The 20,878-nt window shown below is 43.4% G+C and overlaps 1 protein-coding gene across 1 annotated transcript; it reads right to left on the bottom strand.

Moving 5' to 3' along the window:
* Positions 1-18,745: 18,745 nt before the first annotated feature.
* LOC148035454 (uncharacterized) lies at positions 18,746-20,642 on the bottom strand. The gene is made up of 2 exons (XM_087677410.1): positions 19,889-20,642; positions 18,746-19,177 (listed from the first exon to the last, which is right to left on the bottom strand). The coding sequence occupies exons 1-2, from the start codon at positions 20,551-20,553 to the stop codon at positions 19,171-19,173; spliced, it is 672 nt and encodes a 223-aa protein (XP_087533536.1). The 5' UTR covers positions 20,554-20,642; the 3' UTR covers positions 18,746-19,170.
* Between the last annotated feature and the right edge of the window lie 236 nt (positions 20,643-20,878).

Raw genomic sequence — 20,878 nt, 5'->3', positions numbered from 1 at the left:
TTGTCCTTTTGAGATCATCGTCCATAGTTATAGTGATGATGTTGCTATTGACTACTCATGCAAGATGCACATGAGATACTTAGGTAGGCAAGGTAGGATGCTAGTGGCTCAACTTGAAGATATTCTCTCCTTGCAATGTACATTCGCTAATGGCTCAACTTGAAGACATTTGCTACTTCCATCACTTACAACATTGGCTATCATCTTTGACCTCGATTGGATTCTCAGCTACTAGATTGGTTGTATCATATCCTCTTTTTATTCTTCAATATTGATGCAACTTTTGAAGAAGATAATGGCCATATCTATTTACATGAGCTTTCATAGTAGGCTTGAGTTGGAATGATGGTAGGCCACATCCCTTTCTCCATACTCAACCAATACCTCATTGTTGACATCTTGTGAACACATTGGAATTGCTTTTTTTTCTTACATGCTATAAACTTATTATCAACCTCTAACATGTGGACCCAAGTGTCACCAAGCTATGTGAATGGAGTGTCATTAATGTGCCCACTTGGAGAAATCCCGTATGGCATTTGGTTCTCCATACAACACTCAAGGTTTTATATAAAGGCTTTCTTGTGTGCTCACATTCCCCCTTTCTCTCTCTCTATCTTAGTTTATCTTTTCCTTTTCCTCGGGTCCATAACATGTGTAAATTAACATTCTAAGAATGTTTGAGAACTAATTGCATGTCATAATTCAATTTTCCTTTGGGACTACAGTATACAATGGTCGGAACTATTTAAAACCCTCATATGCTATAGCACTAGAGGAAAATTCATGTCATAATTCAATTTTCCTTTGGGACTATAGTATACAATGGTCAGAAATATTTAAAACCCTCATATGCTATAGCACTAGAGGAAAAGAGGGGCTACAGAATGTGAGGTGGAACATTTGAAAGGAACTTCAAGTTCTTATTGCTTACACTAGCCCTTCATTTTCTTTGGGACCACAAAAAATGAGGAATATTTACAAGAGACTTGGAGATGATATTGTGTGCCTGTGGGAGCTTTCGCTCAACTGCCAAGACCCACGGACCGCTTATTGTTTCAAGCGTTCCAAGCCGAGCACTAATGGCTACCTCTCACATAGCCGATGCGCCATCCATATCTACGATTGTAGTGAGCTTACCTTGATGCCGTTCGAGTTACCTCCTCTCCCACACTCCGGTAGCTCTACGATTCAAGTGCACGCTTCAAGCAAGCTCCATCCTCAAGCTCCACGCTCCAAGCTCCATTGCCGCGAGCAAGACAAGAGAAGAGAAGAGAAGAGAAGAAGAGAGGAGACGATGGAGCACTTCTCCTCCTCGGTCCCTCACCCTCACACACTCACTCCCTCACACTCTCACACTCCCTCTCTCAAGCACAAGCTCAAGCAAGCAAGAAGAAGAAGAAGAAGAAGAAGAGGAGAGCTACTTTTGGCCATACACAAGAATGAGCTTCTCATTCACTTTTCAACTTTATATACAAAACCCTAAATCCCTTTTGTGCGGTCATCCCCTTTTTCCCTTTTTACATGGCCGGCCATAGCCTAGGCCCTTTTTCCCATTGTCATTCTATATTCCTAGCTTCCTTTCCACCGCCTGTCTACCTTTACAAATTGCACGGGTGAGAGCCCGGCGCTCTTTTACAAGATTTCAGGGTGCGCCTTTTTATTTTAAAATGTGCCTTTCCCCTTTTGCCTTTTCCTTGGACTTTTAAAGTTGCCCTTGCGCTTTTGGCCTTTTCTCCTTTTCTTTCTTCAGTCGGGCTACCTTTTTTCCGCCTTTGCCCTACGTCTTTTCCACTTCTTTTTTCTTTCTTCGTGTTGGGGTTAACATTACCCCCCTCCTAGACGAGTGCCAATCCCATGGCACTCACCGTCGTAGGTAGCAGGCTGTAGCATGCACCAAAGACGTGGGTGACAAGGACGCCTATGGTTTCCGTGGAGGAGTGTTGATGGTGGTGTGGCAGAAAGTCCTGGGGGCCTGTTGGTGGCCAAGGTGGCTGGTGGAAGGTTGTTGGAGTTGGTGGTAGGGCTATGCTGTGTTGGGGATTGCATTGATGGCCAGCACAAGTGTTGGTTGGTTGGGGAGTCTGCATATGACGATTCTTTGCGGGCTTGTCGGATGGTAAGGGACAAGCATTCAAAGTTGGGTGTTGATGAAGAGCGAACGACACTTGCGTTGGAGTCTTCAACATCTGCAATTGAAAACCTCTCCTGTGGTCTCTTCCTAAGGGGTAGTGCTAGTCTTCTTATCGTGCACAAGACATATTTTGATTAGTTTGGGAGACAGGTCGAACTCTACGTAATCTTGGAGTATTGTCCTGCACTTGAGGACCCAAACCGTGTATATGCTTTGGTGCAAATAGTATGTGAGTGCTCGTGAGTATTTAGGTTATACTTAGTTAGAAGACTGTCGACCTGGTTCCTTGTATAGCAATGGGTTAGTGTAGCAAGGGGCTAAGTTGATGGAAAATTTTGTCGATGAAGATGGGAAAAGTACACTTGAATATTGCTTGAGACATCATTATGGTCTTGTCAAGGCCATGTAGCATAATTGAGCTCCTTGATGTCTTAGCTTTGGAAGCTAGTGGCTACTCGTAGAAAATTATGTTGTACTTGTCCAGTGTCTTTCATGCCTTGCTTACCACTATTGATTGTAATGGCATTGAGATGAGTGCGAGAGAATTGTGCAAGTGGTTTAGGGTGACAAGTCTAACCATAGGCGAGGCGAGCTCCCAAGGTATGTCTTGCCCTTGATGTGCCCTGAACAATTGTGGGGGATGTACAAAGGGCTAGGGGATTAGGGACGGAGCCAGCCGACCAAGGTCACTGGACGTACCTAATTTGAGAACCCCTAGGTGCGGTGCTGTGATTGTGTGTGCTTTTTTTCTTTTTCGTTCTTTTTCTTTTTCTTTCTTTCTACTTATTTCTCTCTCTTTTTTTTTCTTTTTTTCCTTTTTTTTTGTGGGAAAAATGAATACAATCAATGCCATACATTGAGGCTGTTAGCCTTTCATTTGGATTGAGAAATGTTGGGATCCAAAGGCTATGAAGGATGGATATTACAAAGATGATTGTGTCACCAGCCTTGATACTAGAGGAACTATTGTTGAGATGAAGAGATACACTTGAGATTTTGCAAACCTCTTTGTAACATGTGAGACATCGAACAATTGAGGTGGCACTTGGAGTGAGCTGTGCATGGACAAGGGCAGAGCATCTTGCGAGTTGAATCTTGGATGATGAAGAGACGCTCGCCCTTGTTGAGAGCGTGGCTCCTGCCCGAACATAGAGTTTGGCCAAGAAGGTGGAGGTAATCGATGATTATGCTTTGGCCATGCTCAGTCGCAATATGTGCTTTTGCAGAGGTGTCCTTGGGTTCTCATCTAGTGGCGTTTCCGTCATGGCTTTTGTTTCTTGGTATTCCTATCACTTCCTCCGTAATGGTTCTTTGTGGGGTCGGTGGTCTTGTGGTGACTTGGATGTGAAACGCTTCTAGACATTGACCTGTGTCATTCTGCATCAACTTGCCGCTTCATGAGAGTACATGCATGGTATATGCCGCAACTATAATAAACCAGTGCAATGCAAGGAGACATCACTTATCTGAATTTTATGGTGTTGACTTAGATATTTATCACCTGCGCTTGATTAGCTTTTTCTTTTGCTAAAGACGTGAAATATATTAAACGCAGATTTGAAAAGTTCATACACTTCGGGATCATGTCAACAATTAACCATTTAAAGGCAAAAAGTCATGGCCCGGTAGCATTTGATAAGCCCTTTATACAACATGGGGCTACTCTATTTGTACGAGGTGGGGCGAGTCTGGGTGGCCAAGTGATTAGGGCTCTGCTGGTGTGGGGCTCCCGTGGGGGTGAGCAGGGAACATGTCGGCCGGGACATGAATGGTGTAATCCCGGCCAGCTACCGTCTCCAGAATATCTTTAAATAATTCATTAAATTTTTCTCTTTCCCGAGCTGCCCTTTCTACCTTTGAGCATCTTGGGCCCGAGCGGGAGTTGGGAGTGCGTACCACTAGTGCTGCCACCTGTTGTGTGTTTCGAGTCTCGACTTTCTTGACTCGAGGATTCTTCGACCTTCGCCCTGGGCAATGTCGCTTAGGGCCTCGCTTCTTGGCATACCTCTTGATGGTGGGCACATAGCGCTCCGGTGGAGGGGCGCATGCCACATGCTCCCGCCTTGTGCGCAGAGCGTCTTTGCATGCTAGATCTCCATGATCCTCCATGCGTTCCGTCGCGAAAGGAACCTGCAAGACGCAATCCAAGGGTTTAGGCCTTGGTACAATATACAATTATTTGCACAGAAGAGATTTTAGTGTGGTTTATCAAGCGCATATGAATCATTGCTTGTGTGTGTTAATATTGTTTATACAAGGTGACACATGAATCAGTGTTTATTTATATACATCTTCATGAATCCATGTCACTTCACGAGGATAAAAACCAAGTGTAGAACTCAGGGTTGTACCCGAGCGTGGCACACGCATCTAGTATTCGTGGCAGCTGACTTAATACTGATAGTAATTTTGCCACATCGAGTAGCATGGAACCTTGACTGAGTCTACTGGCAATATGTAACTCCTCCTCAGTGAGAACCTTATCAATCAAAGGGCCTTGTAGCCTAGTCCCAGCTAAGCCTGTACCCTGAATGTCAGTGAGCACTCGAAGGGAAGTTGGTGCCACGTAGGTTGGGTCTCTTTGAGACCGCCATTTGGCTAATCGCTCTTCTGAGACCGTCGTGATCTGAGCCCCTAGTTCGGCCATTACAACGCGGCTTTCGCACCAACGCTGCTCAAATTGACTCTGGCCTGCTGACAGTTGCTTTAGTAGCTCTATGTCTACGAGATTCGGTCGACAGAGCACTTCATTCAACGTGACGGTTAAGCGTAGTTCGTCAGCCTCCTCATCAGGGATGAGTCGCATCTGTTCATGTAGGAGCATGTCGTAGTGCCCGTTAAGATGTTCTTGTTCTTCCCATGATAGAGGAAAGGTCAAGTAATCTCCAAGTTGCTCCTTGGGAATCGTTCCCATGTCCGCAAGGACGTAGACACGTGCGACCACTTTGAGCTTAGCCTCCAACTCAGTTAAGCATTCTGTGACACTTCTATGTTCAGCGAGGGCTTGCTCAGTTGCTATCTCATGCAAAGTTCTAAGAGTTTCCTTAGGCTTTAGCATGGCTGGGGGCTCAAGCCTAGATGAGCAAGATTGGTCCACGCTAGGATTTCTTATGCTCTTGGGGTTCTCACATTTCTCCTGAGGTTTTGCTGCTATTTCGTCATGGTTCTTCTCGGATGTGACTGGTATAGATTTTTCACCCCGTTGTGACAGCGTTGTATCCACTCTTGATTGATCAATGTGAGTTCTGTTGTCAGTGGATAGAGTGTTGCAAGCAACTGTTGATGGCAACGGTTGCTTTGGTTTCTCCGAACACACGGATGTGTCTGGGGTTTCACCGCTATTAGGAGAGGCATCAGTGGGTTCATTGGTGGATAGACTCGATGCTTTATTCATCAACTCTCCAGCGCCCTTCGTCTGAATGTTCTTTGGGTCCACAACCACCTGCATCCGTTGTTGTTTTCTCTGCTTTCTCCTCTTTTTCTTGGTCAATGAAGGTGCCTCTCTCAACAACTCAGGACCCTGGGCTATATCGACCGTTGATGTGCTTGGTTGGGCCTCAGCATTTCCCTTCTCTATTGTGTCCTTATGGGACATAGCCGTGGTTTGCTGAATAGCCTTGCCCGGTTGTGAGGGCACAACTGTCGCTCTTTTCGGAGAGTCTAGCTTTTCAACCAACTCCCTTGCGTTTAACTCCTCCGTCCTAGGCTTTAGGCACTTTGAGAGTGCTGGAGTTGTCGAGGGACTTGGTTGCGATACCTCCTTCACAGGTAAACTACTAAGGACACGTTCCACAAGGGGCATTGTCACAGCCAAGGGCTGTGACTGATGTGGTCCCTGATTGGAAGTAGTAGCAGCTAGTTTAGTGGGCTGGCCACCCTTGGTGGATTGCGGTGTCAAGTCCCTAGGGCAATCAGAAGTGGTTGTGTCTTTTGTTGGCCTTTGAGCACTCATCTGTGTAGATCGAGCATGAGTTGATTTAGTCACATTAGGTTGCTCATGCATATCCTTGGGTCGAGAGCTACAGATGGCGTCATGTCCCACCTCTTGGACATTTGGAAACTTAGATGGAGATAGAGATTGAAATTGAGCCGTTTCCCTTGACAACCACTGTTGTGCTTCCTGTGTCCTTTTGGAAAAAGAGGATGTAGGAGTTCCAGGACTCCTAGGTGGACTTGGCACTGGTTGAATGATTTGCTCGAGGCTTTTAGACGATTATGCCATTTGCTTTGTTGAGTGATCAGCCTTGCCTTGAGCAATGTTGTGCCTATGATGCTTGCTCTCCCCTTGGGAAAGCAAAGGCTCCTTGGGCACTAATGATTTTTGTGCACGCTCAATGGCTACATATGACATCTGTCTATTTAGCATGCTAGGCTGGGGCTCTTTCCTTCAAACAATCTTGTCTAGTTTCTTGCCTTGAGACCTGGAGTTTCTCTTAGATTTCCTCCTGTGCCATGCTTTTGATGCACTCTGGCCTTCAGCTGATAGAGACGGTTTAGCAGGGGGTTTTGGTACCCAAATCCATTGGTTGCCTGCATAATACCCTTGAGCACGAAGCAACGCTTTGGATATCCATCGCGGCGTTGTGCTAGCTCTCCATCGATGCCTTCGCCTATAAGGCTTGGGCTTCTTTCGTGGTCTTCTACGATTTTTGTGAGTCCAAACCCTGTCCTTGGCCTTGTCTCTTGACCTTCTTGTTTCCGGCATGGCCTCACTCACTGGTTCTCGTTGTTCGACCTGTGCTTGTATCAACTCTTCCAACAAGTCCTTGCCCTCGTTTGTAGGCGTGACTGTTATGTCATCACCTTCCTTGCCTTCCCCTTGAGGTTCGATGAGGTCACCCTTGCTAAAGGTGGTGACTATCCTCACACCCGGTAGTGTCAGGTGTATCCTTGTGCTACATAGTCAGCCTCACATTTGGTCGCCCTTTTGAAGGGTCTTCCTAGGAGGGTTTCTTTCTTGCAACTAGCACTTTTTGGAGGAACATGAAATAGGATAGGCAAGCTTTCTGTTTCAATTGTCGCAAGGATTTTGCACTTCCCTATGAGTGCTTGTGGGTGTCCCCCATAAGGGCTAAGAGTTGCACTAGTCGGTGTGAGCTCTGGTTGGCCTAGTTGGGTCCATGATTCATAGGTCAAGATATTAAAATCTGCTCCTTCATCAATCATAGCATCGATAGTATGCTCTCTTTTCGCGGTGAGTTTGACCCTAAGATAAGCAGGTGGTACTATGTCTTCATCTTCTGGGTCTTGGCTTGTAAATTTAAGCCTTCTGACCGATGCCCTTGAGTTCTCAACTGCACGACCAGATGTGGATTCTCCACCGTTGTCTTGGATCGTTAGTGCAGTGCTACTCGAGGTACATCTCTCGTCAAGAGGGTCATGCCTAGTCATCTTCGCATTTGTAGCTTGCTGAAGTTGCATTTTGTTCTGACTAGACACAGTTTGAACACAATGTCTTTGTGTTCTCGTGGTGTGGCCTTCTTGCCCTTGATGGCTAGATTGGTCCCTTGATGTTCTAGGGTCTCTGTTTCTCTCTGTTCGGGTATGGGCTTTTGGTTGCTCTATTGTAAGTGAGACTCCATGCTGGTGTAGAGCCATTACTTCACTAGGGTCCAATTTGGAAGACCTGTCACGGCGCATGTTTTCTCTCCAACCTACTTGGGGGAGGTGTGGAGGGAAAGCCCCCTCTGTGGGGGTCCGGGGGGGGCAGTCCCCCCGGCCCGCAGGGCCGTTACGGTAGACGCCATATGCAATTTGGAGGACCGGTTATAGCCAAATTTTGAACTACTTGCTCTAAGTTTTAGCACAGTGAAGAATCTGTGATGTGCCTTTAGCTCTATACAGCCTTGGGGTCAATCTCGGGGTTTAGATGTGTTAAACTTTATGTTCTAGATACTTGTCCGATTTTGACAGTTTTCTGTCCGATTCTCAGATATCCGATTTTCAGGAGTCCGATTATCAGAATCGGACGTCCAATTTTGGGTGGGTCCAATCGGACCAGTGGTCCGATTTTGGTCACGTCCGATTCTAGGAGTCGGATCAAAAAGTGGTCCGATTTCGGGAATCGGATCAGACAGGGTGGTCCGATTCTGGTTGGTCCGATTCTGGTTGGTCTGAGTCTGGGACTCGAACGGCCTGGTCCGATTGTGAGTGGTCCAATTATGGACTCGTCCGAGTGTCCGAGTCGGACGGATTGGTCCGAGCGTCTGATTCTCAAAATCGGACGGGTTGGTCCGAGTGGTCCGAGTGCCACGTGGCACGTCCGATCGGGCTAGTCCGATTCTGGGAATCAGACAGTCCGACTCCAGAACTCGGGTGGTCCGATTCTGGGAATCGGACCACAGCGAGTTGGTCCGAGTGCATCGGCGGCGAGCACGATTCCCGCGCATTTGGCCCCTCCTCACTGTCTGGTGCACACAATCACCACAGACTTTCTAGATCTGATCAGGGCACTTGTTGGAAAACGCCAAACTCACCTGGAGCAGCACAAATCACCGATGCCTAGGAATCGGGGCAGCGCTTCCTCGTCCTGTGAACCAGAAGTTCTCTCTCTCTCCCTCTCTCACACAAGGCAACCAAAGTAAATGAGGTCTGTCCTGGCCTCCCAGGCCTCTTAAGGTCCTTTCCCAGCACTGCAGAACCTCACAGCTAGTTCCCTGTCCCTATCTTCCCAGGAACTTGAATCTGGTCCCTTGTTTCCCTGTTTTAGCATGTTATACAACAACAGAAAACCCTACTGTTTGCTTGTTTTTTCTTCTTTTTCTTTGTTTTTTCCTACCCTAAATGCATCCAAATCACAAAATAAATACCTATACTACTCCATTCCACAACATAAATCTCAGAAAGCAAAAAACCTACTTGCCAAGGAGATCGAACACCCTCTTCAACCCCCTCGCTTCCTACCTATCTACCTCAAGCACCGTTTCGGGGCAAACCCTACTCCAATGCTCGATTCGAAGCGCGCAAGCGCTCAAGGCTTGAATCCGTATGTCCCAGCAACGGAACCAAAATGTGGGAGCTTTCGCTCAACCGCCAAGACCCATGGACCACTTATTGTTTCAAGCGTTCCAAGCCGAGCACTAATGGCTACCTCTCACATAGCCGACGCGCCATCCATATCTACGATTGTAGTGAGCTTACCTTGATGCCGTTCGAGTTACCTCCTCTCTCGCACTCCGGTAGCTCCACGATTCAAGTGCAAGCTTCAAGCAAGCTCCATCCTCAAGCTCCACGCTCCAAGCTCCTTTGCCGTGAGCAAGACAAGAAAAGAGAAGAGAAGAGAAGAAGAGAGGAGACGATGGAGCGCTTCTCCTCCTCGGTCCCTCACCCTCACACACTCACTCCCTCACACTCTCACACTCCCTCTCTCAAGCACAAGCTCAAGCAAGCAAGAAGAAGAAGAAGAAGAAGAAGAGGAGAGCTACTTTTGGCCATACACAAGAATGAGCTTCTCATTCACTTTTCAACTTTATATACAAAACTCTAAATCCCTTTTGTGCGGTCATCCCCTTTTTCCCTTTTTACATGGCCGGCCATAGCCTAGGCCCTTTTTCCCATTGTCATTCTATCTTCCTAGCTTCCTTTCCACCGCCCGTCTACCTTTACAAATTGCACGGGTGAGAGCCTCGCGCTCTTTTACAAGATTTCAGGGTGCGCCTTTTTATTTTAAAATGCGCCTTTCCCCTTTTGCCTTTGCCTTGGACTTTTAAAGTTGCTCTTGCGCTTTTGGCCTTTTCTCCTTTTCTTTCTTCAGTCGGGCTACCTTTTTTCCGCCTTTGCCCTACGTCTTTTCCACTTCTTTTTTCTTTCTTCGTGTTGGGGTTAACAGTGCCCCCATCACATGTGGTAGCTCCTTTTTCCTCTTGGGCTATAACATGCAAGGTGCAATATTAACAATAAACTTGGAGATCTTTTCACATGCTATGGCGAAGGAGCTCCATTTGTTGTATGTTGAAGTGTGCTCTTGCATGTTGTAGTCCAAAGGAAATCTTGCATGCTTTTCTTAGTAAAATAAACACACAAAAAATATGCCTAGGAATGTTCCATCCTTTTATTTCATTCGTTGAACCTTAGTATACATTTTACTCCTACTCCTAAACAATACCATATTAGCCCTAAACCCTATCAATTGATCCCCTAAACTCTATCGCTATCCCATAAATCTTAAATTTTCTCCTATGAAATATTTTCTTTTTCTTTTTCTGCTTGACCCTTTGAATAAACCTTATTAATCTAGTTGTTTTGTTACATCTAAAGGAAAATTTACCACAAGTTTTATAACACATTAAGTCCAATCCACTTTATTACCTCCAAATCAAATTTATGCCTTTGAAGTGTTTACTTCTTCTTAGTAAACCTTTTAGTAAAGAAAATGTTCTAGTGGCAAGAAATTAGTGTCCTACAAACATTTTATGAAATTATAGTTTCCAATAAGAGAACCACAAAGCATCAGCCTACACTAAAGCACGAGCACATGTAAAAATTATGAGCATAGAACGCGAATGATGTTGAGATGACAAGCTCAACACATGCGGACATTGATGATGGACCGCTTGGTTAGATGGGTCCACACGTCTACACTTAGCACGTCGGTGGTCATTATGAATCTCACATGGCCACTGACTCATTACTTATTATATTCAGGTCGTTACACCTATTTACAGCTGGCATAGTTATAGCGCCAGTCGACTAGTGTAGTCGGTTATGCATTATTTGACTTAGTAGGCCACTTTCCTTTTCTGTTGTATCTTATCTATACTTTGTGTACATTGTAAAGTGTGTAGAAGAAGAAGAAGAAATCAGCAAGAAAACGTTTTGGCCTCCATCTCTCTTCTTGTCTCTTGAGTGAGCTTCTCCTTGTGCATTCTGTGTGTGTTCGGCGCAGCATCTTGAGCAACCCCCTCCACCACGCGATTCTTGGCATGGTATCAGAGCCGCGCCATTGAGAGAGGCTGATTTCGAAGGTTGAAGCAAAGGAGAAGAAGCAAGGTTCGAGCAAGCAAGCCACGGGTAAGAAGCTCTCCCATCCTTCAACTCTTTCTCTTGGATAGTGCCTGTGGAGGCACCGGAAGCAGGGCAGAGCAAAAATCTTAGATTGCAGTGTAGAGCCGCAAGGTTGCAAACAACAGTTTCAAGGTACATTGTGACTTCGACTATATTGACTGAAAGTGGGTGCGCAGGTTTCAGATTTCAGATCTGTAAGTTCAAAGGTGTTTGCCAGTGAGTAAACACAAGGTTTATCTGCAAACAGGTTGCAAATTGCATGTATTGTTGAGCAGACAGTGAAAAAGGCTGTCTGGTGTATTGCTGTGCACTACAGATCCAGGGTTGCAGAAGATTTGCTTGCTGTTGGTATTAATTTTGTGATAATGGCAAAGAATAGTGGAAGCCCCATCATTGAGAAGCTCGACAAGAACAACTACCCTTCATGGAAGTTCCGTGTCACGAACTTCCTTATTGGAAAAGGCCTCTATGAGTTCGTTTCAGGTGAAGAAAAGGAGCCGGAGATGAGTGATCCTCCAACTGTAGAAGAGACAAAGGCACGGAAAGAATGGAATGCAAAGGATAAAAAGGTCATGTATTGGTTGTCTGCAGTAATTGACAATAATATGCTGGGACACATTAGAAATGCAGAGAATTCATATGCAGCTTGGACCATACTTGAAAGTATGTTTTCTATAAATACAAAGACACGAAAGATTCAACTCAAGCAAGAGTCGAATACATTAAAGAAAGGGAAGATGTCTATCAATGAGTATGCACTGAAGGTAAGAAGCATTGCAGATGCATTGGCAGCGATTGATGCAATGCCCGATGATGATGATTTGGTGTCGTCTACCTTGGGTGGACTTAATAATGAAAAGGCTTGGAAGTCTTTTGTAACTTCCGTATATGTCAGAAAGCCATTTCCAGATTTCGATGAATTGGTCTCCCTTATGATCACTGAAGAGATCAACATGCAGAGTGAGATATCTGAAAGAAGTGGTGAACAGGTCCAAGCTTTCTACTCCAGTTCTGGAAGGGGACGTGGCAGGTTCTCTTCAAGAGGCCGTGGTACAGGACGTGGTAGTGACAACCAGCAAAACAGATTGAATCAACAATTTGGCTATATGCAGGTTTCAGGAGGTCATGGTAACTTTAGAGGCAGGGGGAGCTTTAGAGGAAGAGGTGGATGGCAAAACAGATGTTCTAACAACTTTGGTATTGTGTGCCACTACTGTGGCAAAATAGGTCATATTGCAGCCCAATGTTATGCTAAGAAAGATGATATCCGCAGTGGTAAGTTGCAGCAAGGAAACTATGCATCGTCTTCACGACAGAATGAAGATAAAAATGAACGTTTGTTCGTTATGCAGCATATGCTGAATGCTGTTATAGGAAAGGGAACACATGAATATGTTTGGTATGTTGATTCAGGTGCATCCAATCATATGACCAGCCATACAGAATGGTTTGGAGAGATGCAGGATTTGCATAATGCAGGTTATGTGCAGACGAGTGATGACTCATGCCACCCAATTTCACACATTGAAAAAGTTTCCTTGTCCTTGCATGATGGTAAGACAAAGAGTCCTTCAGATGTATTACATGTGCCATCTATTACAAAGAACTTGGTGTCAGTCGGTCAAATGGTAGAGCAAGGGCTGCAAGTCAAATTTAATGCAAAGGGCTGCTTTGTAGAAGACTTCGATGACAAGTGTAAGTTGGGAGCAAAGGGAAGTAGAGTTGGACGTATATTCACTCTAGATGCTAGAATTCCTATTATGAATGCTGCCATGTATGCCAAAGGAAAAGGTGTTGTTGCAGACATTGAAATTTGGCACAAACACATTGGACATGCAAATGTACAAAGGCTGAAATTAATGCAGTCCAAAGGATTGGTTACAGGTTTGCCTACATTTAAAGTTGCAGAATTTCAGAAGATATGTGAAGCATGTCAGTTTGGTAAGCAAGCAAGACAACCCTTTTCACATGACAGAGATGTAAGCAGAAATATCCTTGATGTTGTGCATACAGACATTTGGGGGCCTACACAAAATGTATCTCTTGGAGGTAGTTCATACTTCGTCACATTCATTGATGATTGTTCTAGAAAGCTGTGGGTATATTTTATGAAGGAAAAGAGTGAAGCTTTTGAGCACTTTAGAACTTTCAAGGCTACAGTTGAAAGAGAAACAGGCTTGAAAGTAAAGAGCTTGAGGTCAGATGGAGGGGGAGAGTACCTCTCCAATGAGTTCAGTGATTTTCTGAGGTCTCATGGGATAAAGAGACAATTCACATGCATGTATACCCCACAGCAAAATGGGGTTGCAGAAAAGAAAAACAGGTATATTGCAGAAGTTGCACGCGCCTTGATGGCTGAAAAGAATATGCCTAAGCATTTTTTGTCTGAGGCTGTTCATGCTGCTATTTATATTATGAACAGAACTCCTACAGCTGCAGTTCATGGTATGACCCCCGAAGAATGTTTTACAGGTAAGAAGCCTGATGTTTCACACTTGAAAGTATTTGGCTGCATTGCGTATGTTCATGTGACAGATGAGTTGCGGAAGAAACTGGATCCAAAGGCTGAAAAGTGTGTCTTTATTGGATACTCTTTAGAGCAGAAAGGGTATCGTTGTTACAACCCTGTCACATGTAAGTTCAGAGTAAGCAGGGATGTCATCTTTGATGAAATGAGCAGTTGGTATGCATCTAGTGGTGATGCATTGGATGATGATGATGATCATGACACTCATGTGCAGGCTGAAAAGTAAAAATCACGAACTCTTAGCGGACCAGAGACATCATCTGGTAGTCCTTGGTCTGGGAGACTAAGGAGTACCTCTACATCTTCGAGTGCATCTAGTAGCACTACAAGTAAAGACAAAGGAAAGAATAAAGTGTCAAAAGGCATTGATAAGCTTGGCATTCCTTCAGTGAGGACTCCAGGTGTGCAGAGAGCACGCATTAATGCAAAGACTCCACTGAGTGATCCAGTGGTACGCAGGTCTAGCAGGGTGAGATACCCTCTTAAAAGATTTGGTTTTGAAGGTTATGCAGCTCACCATTATGCTTATATGGTGAAACTAGTTGAGTTTGTTGAGCCCACATGTTTTGAGGAGGCTGTTGGCCATGCTCATTAGGATGCAGCAATGGATGAGAAGATGGCTGCATTAGAGACCAATAAGACTTGGGATCTAGTATCATTGCCGAAGGGAAAGAAAGCTATTGGATGTAAGTGGATTTATAAGATTAAGCACAATGCAGATGGTTCTATTAGCAGGTACAAAGCGAGGCTGGTTGCAAAAGGCTATGCCCAGACATATGGCATAGATTATGATGAAACCTTCAATCCAGTTGCTAGGATGGCAACTGTCAGATGTGTGATTGCTTTGGCAGCAGCCAAAGGTTGGAGGTTGCAGCAAATGGATGTAAAGAATGCCTTCTTGCATGGTGATTTGCAGGAAAAAGTGTATATGGATCAGCCAGCAGGTTATGAAGATTTAGAGCATCCCACGTATGTGTGCAGGTTGAAGAAGGCACTCTATGGGCTCAAGCAAGCACCTAGAGCATGGTCTGACAAGATTAGAGAGTATCTTATCAATATTGGCTTTTATGTTTCTGATGCTAATCACTCACTTTATGTGAGAAAGGGAGATGCAGGTTTGGTCATCATAGTCATCTATGTGGATAACTTGATTATTACAGGTAATAGTGATAGTGGGATTGCTGAAGTCAAGGGCTGTTTGAAGATGAAGTTTGAGATGAAGGATTTAGGTGAGCTAAGGTACTTCCTTGGCATTGAGGTGATCAGATGTGATGATGGTATATGGCTGTCCCAAAGACAGTATGGCTTGGATATGTTGTCCAAGTATGGTATGACTGCATGCAAACCACTTTCAGTCCCGTTGGAGCAGAATGTAAAGCTGAGTGCTGATGTTGGGGATGAGATAGAAGACCCTACTATGTTCAGGAGGATAGTGGGGAGTTTGATCTACATGACCATTACAAGGCCAGACTTGAGCTACGTTGTTGGTCTTGTGAGTCAATTTATGCAAGTACCTAGAAAGCCACATTTGGATGCAGTCAGAGACATATTGAGATATGTGAAGTCCACATTACATTATGGACTTTTCTATGAGGCAAGTACAGGTGTACAGGTATTTGGATACACAGATGCAGATTGGGCTGGTAGTATGTCTGATAGAAGATCTACCAGCGGATACATGTTCTCTCTTGGTAGTGCAGCAGTTGCATGGAGCAGCAAAAAGCAATCTACAGTTGCTTTGTCGAGTACAGAGACTGAGTATAGAGGTGTTGTTGCAGCATGTAAGGTAGTATGGCTGCAAAAGCTATTGGTTGATTTGGATGTCCAGGTGGAAGGTCCAGTTGTCATTTATTGTGACAACATGAGCAGTATACAGTTGGCTAGGAACCCTGTGTTCCATGCCAGGACAAAACATATTAAGGTACACTACCACTTTGTGAGAGAGAAGGTACTAGCAGGTGAGATTGACTTGGTGTATGTCAGCACACAGGATCAGATAGCTGACATCTTCACGAAGGCATTGGGTACAGAGAAGCTTCAAAAGTTTCGAAGCTTACTTGGAGTTGCAGAGATGCAGATGCGCTTGAGGGGGAGTGTTGAGATGACAAGCTCAACACATGCGGACATTGATGATGGACCGCCTGGTTAGATGGGTCCACACATCTACACTTAGCACGTCGGTGGTCATTATGAATCTCACATGGCCACTGACTCATTACTTATTATATTCAGATCGTTACACCTATTTACAGCTAGCATAGTTATAGCGCCAGTCGACTAGTGTAGTCGGTTATGCATTGTTTGACTTAGTAGGCCACTTTCCTTTTCTGTTGTATCTTATCTATACTTTGTGTACATTGTAAAGTGTGTGGAAGAAGAAGAAGAAATCAGCAAGAAAACGTTTTGGCCTCCATCTCTCTTCTTGTCTCTTGAGTGAGCTTCTCCTTGTGCATTCTGTGTGTGTTCGGCACAGCATCTTGAGCAACCCCCTCTACCACCCGATTCTTGACAAATGAAGCATGGACAAGAGTAGAGCATGAGCAAAGGAGCATCTACAATGACTAGAAATGAAATAAAGCTTGGAGCAAGTGATTTGACCACAACCAAGAGCAAACAAAGAAGCAAATTGTATTTCTATAACTCCCTTGCATGTGTGTACCCTTGCTTTTAGAATGGTTTAGAGTAACATGGTTAGACACCTTTGGATACACTTTAAAATATTATAATGAGTTTATAGTGGAACATGCAAATAACAAGAATTTCTATATGTTATGCAAGCAACCCAATAGTGAATACTAATGCAATGCTTGAAGAAGCTATCATCTACTATGTGCAACAATAGATAAGAACAATTGATTGTTTGCTACCCAAAGGTGTTGGAAACAAACTATGGTTTGATTGTGGAGGCGCACCAAGTGTTTAAGAGGTGGCCCATTCAAGATTTAATGTTTTGGTATGCCTTGATTGTAGGATTTACAAGACTTCGCATTAGTGCAAAAGTTGGTGACTCTTTCAAACTAACGTAGCTAGAGAGTGTAAGTCTTGCTATTGTCACATTGATTTGCATCTTGAAAACTTTTATCATCATACAAGTTTCAAAAATGGACTAACAAATTTATGATGAAACCATCAAGAGACGGTTGGAATCAGAGGTCTATGTGGGCAACACCATTGTAAGCATGTACATGCCATGTGGCTTAACTATACAATCCTATCAATTATTACTTGCAAGATGATGTTAAAAAATCATTACCAAATGAAGAAAAAACTACCAAAGAATTTGTCACATCATATTCAAATTCATCTACTCTTTTGTTTCATGAAAAGCCTTTGGATCTTCCAACATGCAAAACTTTTGAAATAACTCATTTATGAGCAATTTGCATTTCATATAAAGGTATATGTAAAATGGATGACAATTGTTTTGAAAACTACATTTCAAGAATATCAAAAATTTCATTTCACTAATCAAGTTTTCTTATTTTATAAAATATGTACTAGCAAAATATGTGACATACAATATTGCAAACGCCAATTTAAAAAAATGCTTAAGGGCTAATTTGACAAATCATGCATTTGAATCAACAATTATACTCACTATTGTTGAGCCGTTCATTAATCTCTTTAAAGAATTAATACAAGTAGGTGATTGCATATTGGTTGAAGGTGCAGTATTTAAGTCCATAGCAACTAAAGGAGCAATTCTTCACAAAAAAGGCTTGCATGTTGATGCCATGACATCCATTATTCATACAAGAACATTTTTTGGTAATGTAGTATTATATTCTGAGTGTAATATACACTTCTTCCAACATATACATTCTATTGAGTTGCAACATGAAAGAAAAGGCTCTTCACATATTGCAACCGTTGCTTTATGCATAAAAAGCAAGAGGTGGCATTCTCAAATAGCTAGCCATAGCTATTGGACCAACTCCTACAGACTCTACAACTATAAACCATTACAATTTTCTTAACTCTCATTAAAACAACACATTAAATAATCTTCATTTTTAATATTGTAGTTAACCTTTGTACCGAACTAATGAGAGAGAGACTATCGCATGGTGGAAGACTAGTGAACATGGCATAGTAATGTGTGTGATAAAGAACATTGGATATTGGATAAAACATAGCAATAGATTGTTTATTATTGTTTGCTCAATACTAACATCAATTTCAATAGTCATTCAACAAGCACTCATAAATATACAAACAAAATAAGTGTCTAATTTAGGATATGAAGAACATGCATTTTTACATATTTTTAATACATAATAACATTTAATCAAAAATTGTTAATGACTACTTTATACTAAACAAATAAATTTTACATTTTAGGTGTATAGATCTTTGACTATCAACAGCATCAATGGCAACTTAGTTGATCTTATTTTTCATTTTTGCATTAGTTCAAGACTAAATAACAAGGCAATCACATTATTTGGCTATAGATCTTTTACTATCAACAGCATCAATGGCAACTTAGTTGATCTTACTTATCATTCTTGCATTAGTTCAAGACAATACAATGCAATTATAATGATAAAATCTTCAAGTTTTGTATTCCATTCATTACAAAGTATAAACAAAGTGTATATGCCGCGAGCTATTCTTGTAAAACCAAAAATACAGGAATATTACATATCAATAATATAGGACAAGTAGTAGATTACTCAATAGAAGCCACCTTGTAAGACTTACCACTACTTGTTCAAGAAAATAAGCAGCAGTTCCAATTTCTTATAAGTTTGTTTATGTTCCAACACATAGAGAAAATCCAAATAAAATGATGACAGATATGTTAACTCTTAATGAACTTCACTTAGTTAATATCATATGAAAATATCCAATTCATGAATCTTTTCTACAATCGCATTCAAAAAATTCATCAGAGTTTGAAGGTCTAAGATTCGTACTTGATATGTTAAAGCATACATTGACATATGATATTGCAACTCACATATGTTTTTAATCTTATGACAAAAATTCCTCATTCTCTAACAATAGTGATTCACATAGCTTAGGAGAACATCAACAGATTGTATGTCCACTGGCATTGACAGGTGGGTTGACACTCATTTACAGAACCCTGAAGTGAATTCCACAAGCAACCTAAGAAGTTCCAAAGCATATAATCAGTCACAGCAAGCATTCCTCTTGCACAAGCCAATTTTTATGCACAGGGAAACTCCATATTCACTTGGAACAGAAGTATAGATTCCTCCAACTTCCAATAAAATTTTAATCTAAACCCAATACGGATGATTAATACATACCATCTTAAACCTCTCTGAGACCACGAAACTATACATAGGACTAGTAAATTGGTGAAAACCCCTCTATTATCATGTAAGCCTGCCATACAAAGTTGTCCATTAGTTGAAACACTCAGGTAGTTTAGTCATCTTTATGACCCCCATCGGCATCATCAACACTGGATAACACATATTCACAACTGGGCAGGAAATATGTGGCATCTGTTAAATTACTGACTGCAAGCTTGCTATCGCCTGCAAAACCCACAATCAAGTGTTAAAAGATTATCCATTAAATCAAACTTATTTTCTTAAAAAAGCCTTAATTGCAAAGAATAGGAACTAGTTGCACACCATTGCTGCAGGTATGGATAGATCAGACAAATCACAGTATTCAGGAGTTTAGAGGCAAAATGTTAGCAAGCACTGCTGTTAACACAAATATGTTAAGCAGATTTAGTTTCTTGGATCCCCATCGTCACTGAAGAAGTATTAGGCAAATTCCCACTATAATTCTCACTTATGACATCCTCGTGAACTTCTGCTAGATAGGGACCGCATATCTAGCTAGATAGCAGGTGCTGCATCATCACGAACTTCTGCGAGGGAGGGAGGATAAGCTTCTGCAAGGGAGGGGCTGAATACCTAACTAGGATGCTGAACACCGTGAGGAAAAACAAGGCAGAGCCCCCTTTTTGCCAACACAGGAAAACGCCTAAATCTCCTTGCATTACTAAATATACTTACTTCGACCAGCAAATCCACAGTCTCCTTGCATTACTAAATATACTTTCTTCCACCAGTAAATCCACTGTCAGACAAGGGCAATGAAACGATACAGCAAACAAGGATCATTATGTCGAGCCAGTACTAACCCGTTTACACGCCGATCAGAAGGATCAAATCAATCAAATGGCTACATTGAGGAAAACGAAACAGGAGAGAGCAGGATAGAATCTAACTCACCTTCTTCTCGGGCGGTTCGCGTTCTTCTTCTCATTCTCAAAATGCAGCCGCATGCTCTCAATGGTTTTCTGCTCGCTCGGAGGTGCAAACTCGGGCTTCTTGACAGACAAAATCTCGCGGCCGGCGCCGCCCCGGCACACAATCCGGACAGTAATCTCTTGCCCTTCCTTAAACAATCGCTGCAGGATGGCGAGGCCGCCATTGAACCCGAGGTCCTGGGCGGGCAGGTACCCCTCCCTACCTGTGGGAAGATTCACAAAGTATCCGACCGGCATCACGTCTCTGATGATCGCCTGCATGGTGTTAGGGTCCCCGGGCTGCAGCATCTTGTTGGGGTCCATGTCGATGCGGGACACCTGTTCCTCGAGGTCGAGCTCCGAGACGGACGGGACGGGCTCGCGGCGGGGCCGGCGAGGGGTGTAGCCGGTGTTGTACCCCGAGCTGTAGCTGCTGGAGCTGTAGTTGGAGTCCATGGCAGAGACGTGCAAGGAGAAGTTAGGGTTCGGGTTTTGCGGGGGGGGAATTGTCTTGATTCGGGGGAGGAATCTGGGTGAGAGGAAAGAGGAAGAGGGGGATGAGAGAGGGGATTGGGAGTGGGGGGAGGAGGAGGGCTGGGCGAGAATGGCGCAGCAGAGCTCCGGTGCGGCAAGCCTTGCAGGGCTCATGGTGGGTGGCAACAGACACAGACACAAAGAGAGAGAGAGAGAGAGAGAGAGGCGGGGGGTGCAGAATTAGGGTTTAAGGTCCTTCATTCAACAAATGCATCCACAGTCTATCCATCCATCCTTTGAAAATATCTCCATCATCCAAAGATATTTATTGGGCCACCCCATCCAGCATCTTCTTCTAAGTCCTTGCTATGGATAAGGCACTTTCATCTGCCCAATCTTTTTGGTTTTAAAAGAGGTGAGGCTGTACTAGGTAGGCTCCTCTAGCGCTTGGTTCTTCTTGGATTAAGGTTTTTCTCTAGGGAAATATTTCGTATATCTA

The sequence above is a fragment of the Lygodium microphyllum genome, chromosome 5 (assembly GCF_053477565.2).
Source record: "Lygodium microphyllum isolate KBCC chromosome 5, Lygodium_microphyllum_v1.1.10, whole genome shotgun sequence".
NCBI lineage: Eukaryota > Viridiplantae > Streptophyta > Polypodiopsida > Schizaeales > Lygodiaceae > Lygodium > Lygodium microphyllum.
Note: the sequence above shows the minus strand (reverse complement) of the source record. Positions and strands in the feature narration are given on the sequence as shown.

Bases quoted from the DNA above. Each gene is read 5' to 3' on its own strand.
- LOC148035454 (XM_087677410.1), bottom strand. From the start codon at position 20,553: ATGAGCCCTGCAAGGCTTGCCGCACCGGAGCTCTGCTGCGCCATTCTC.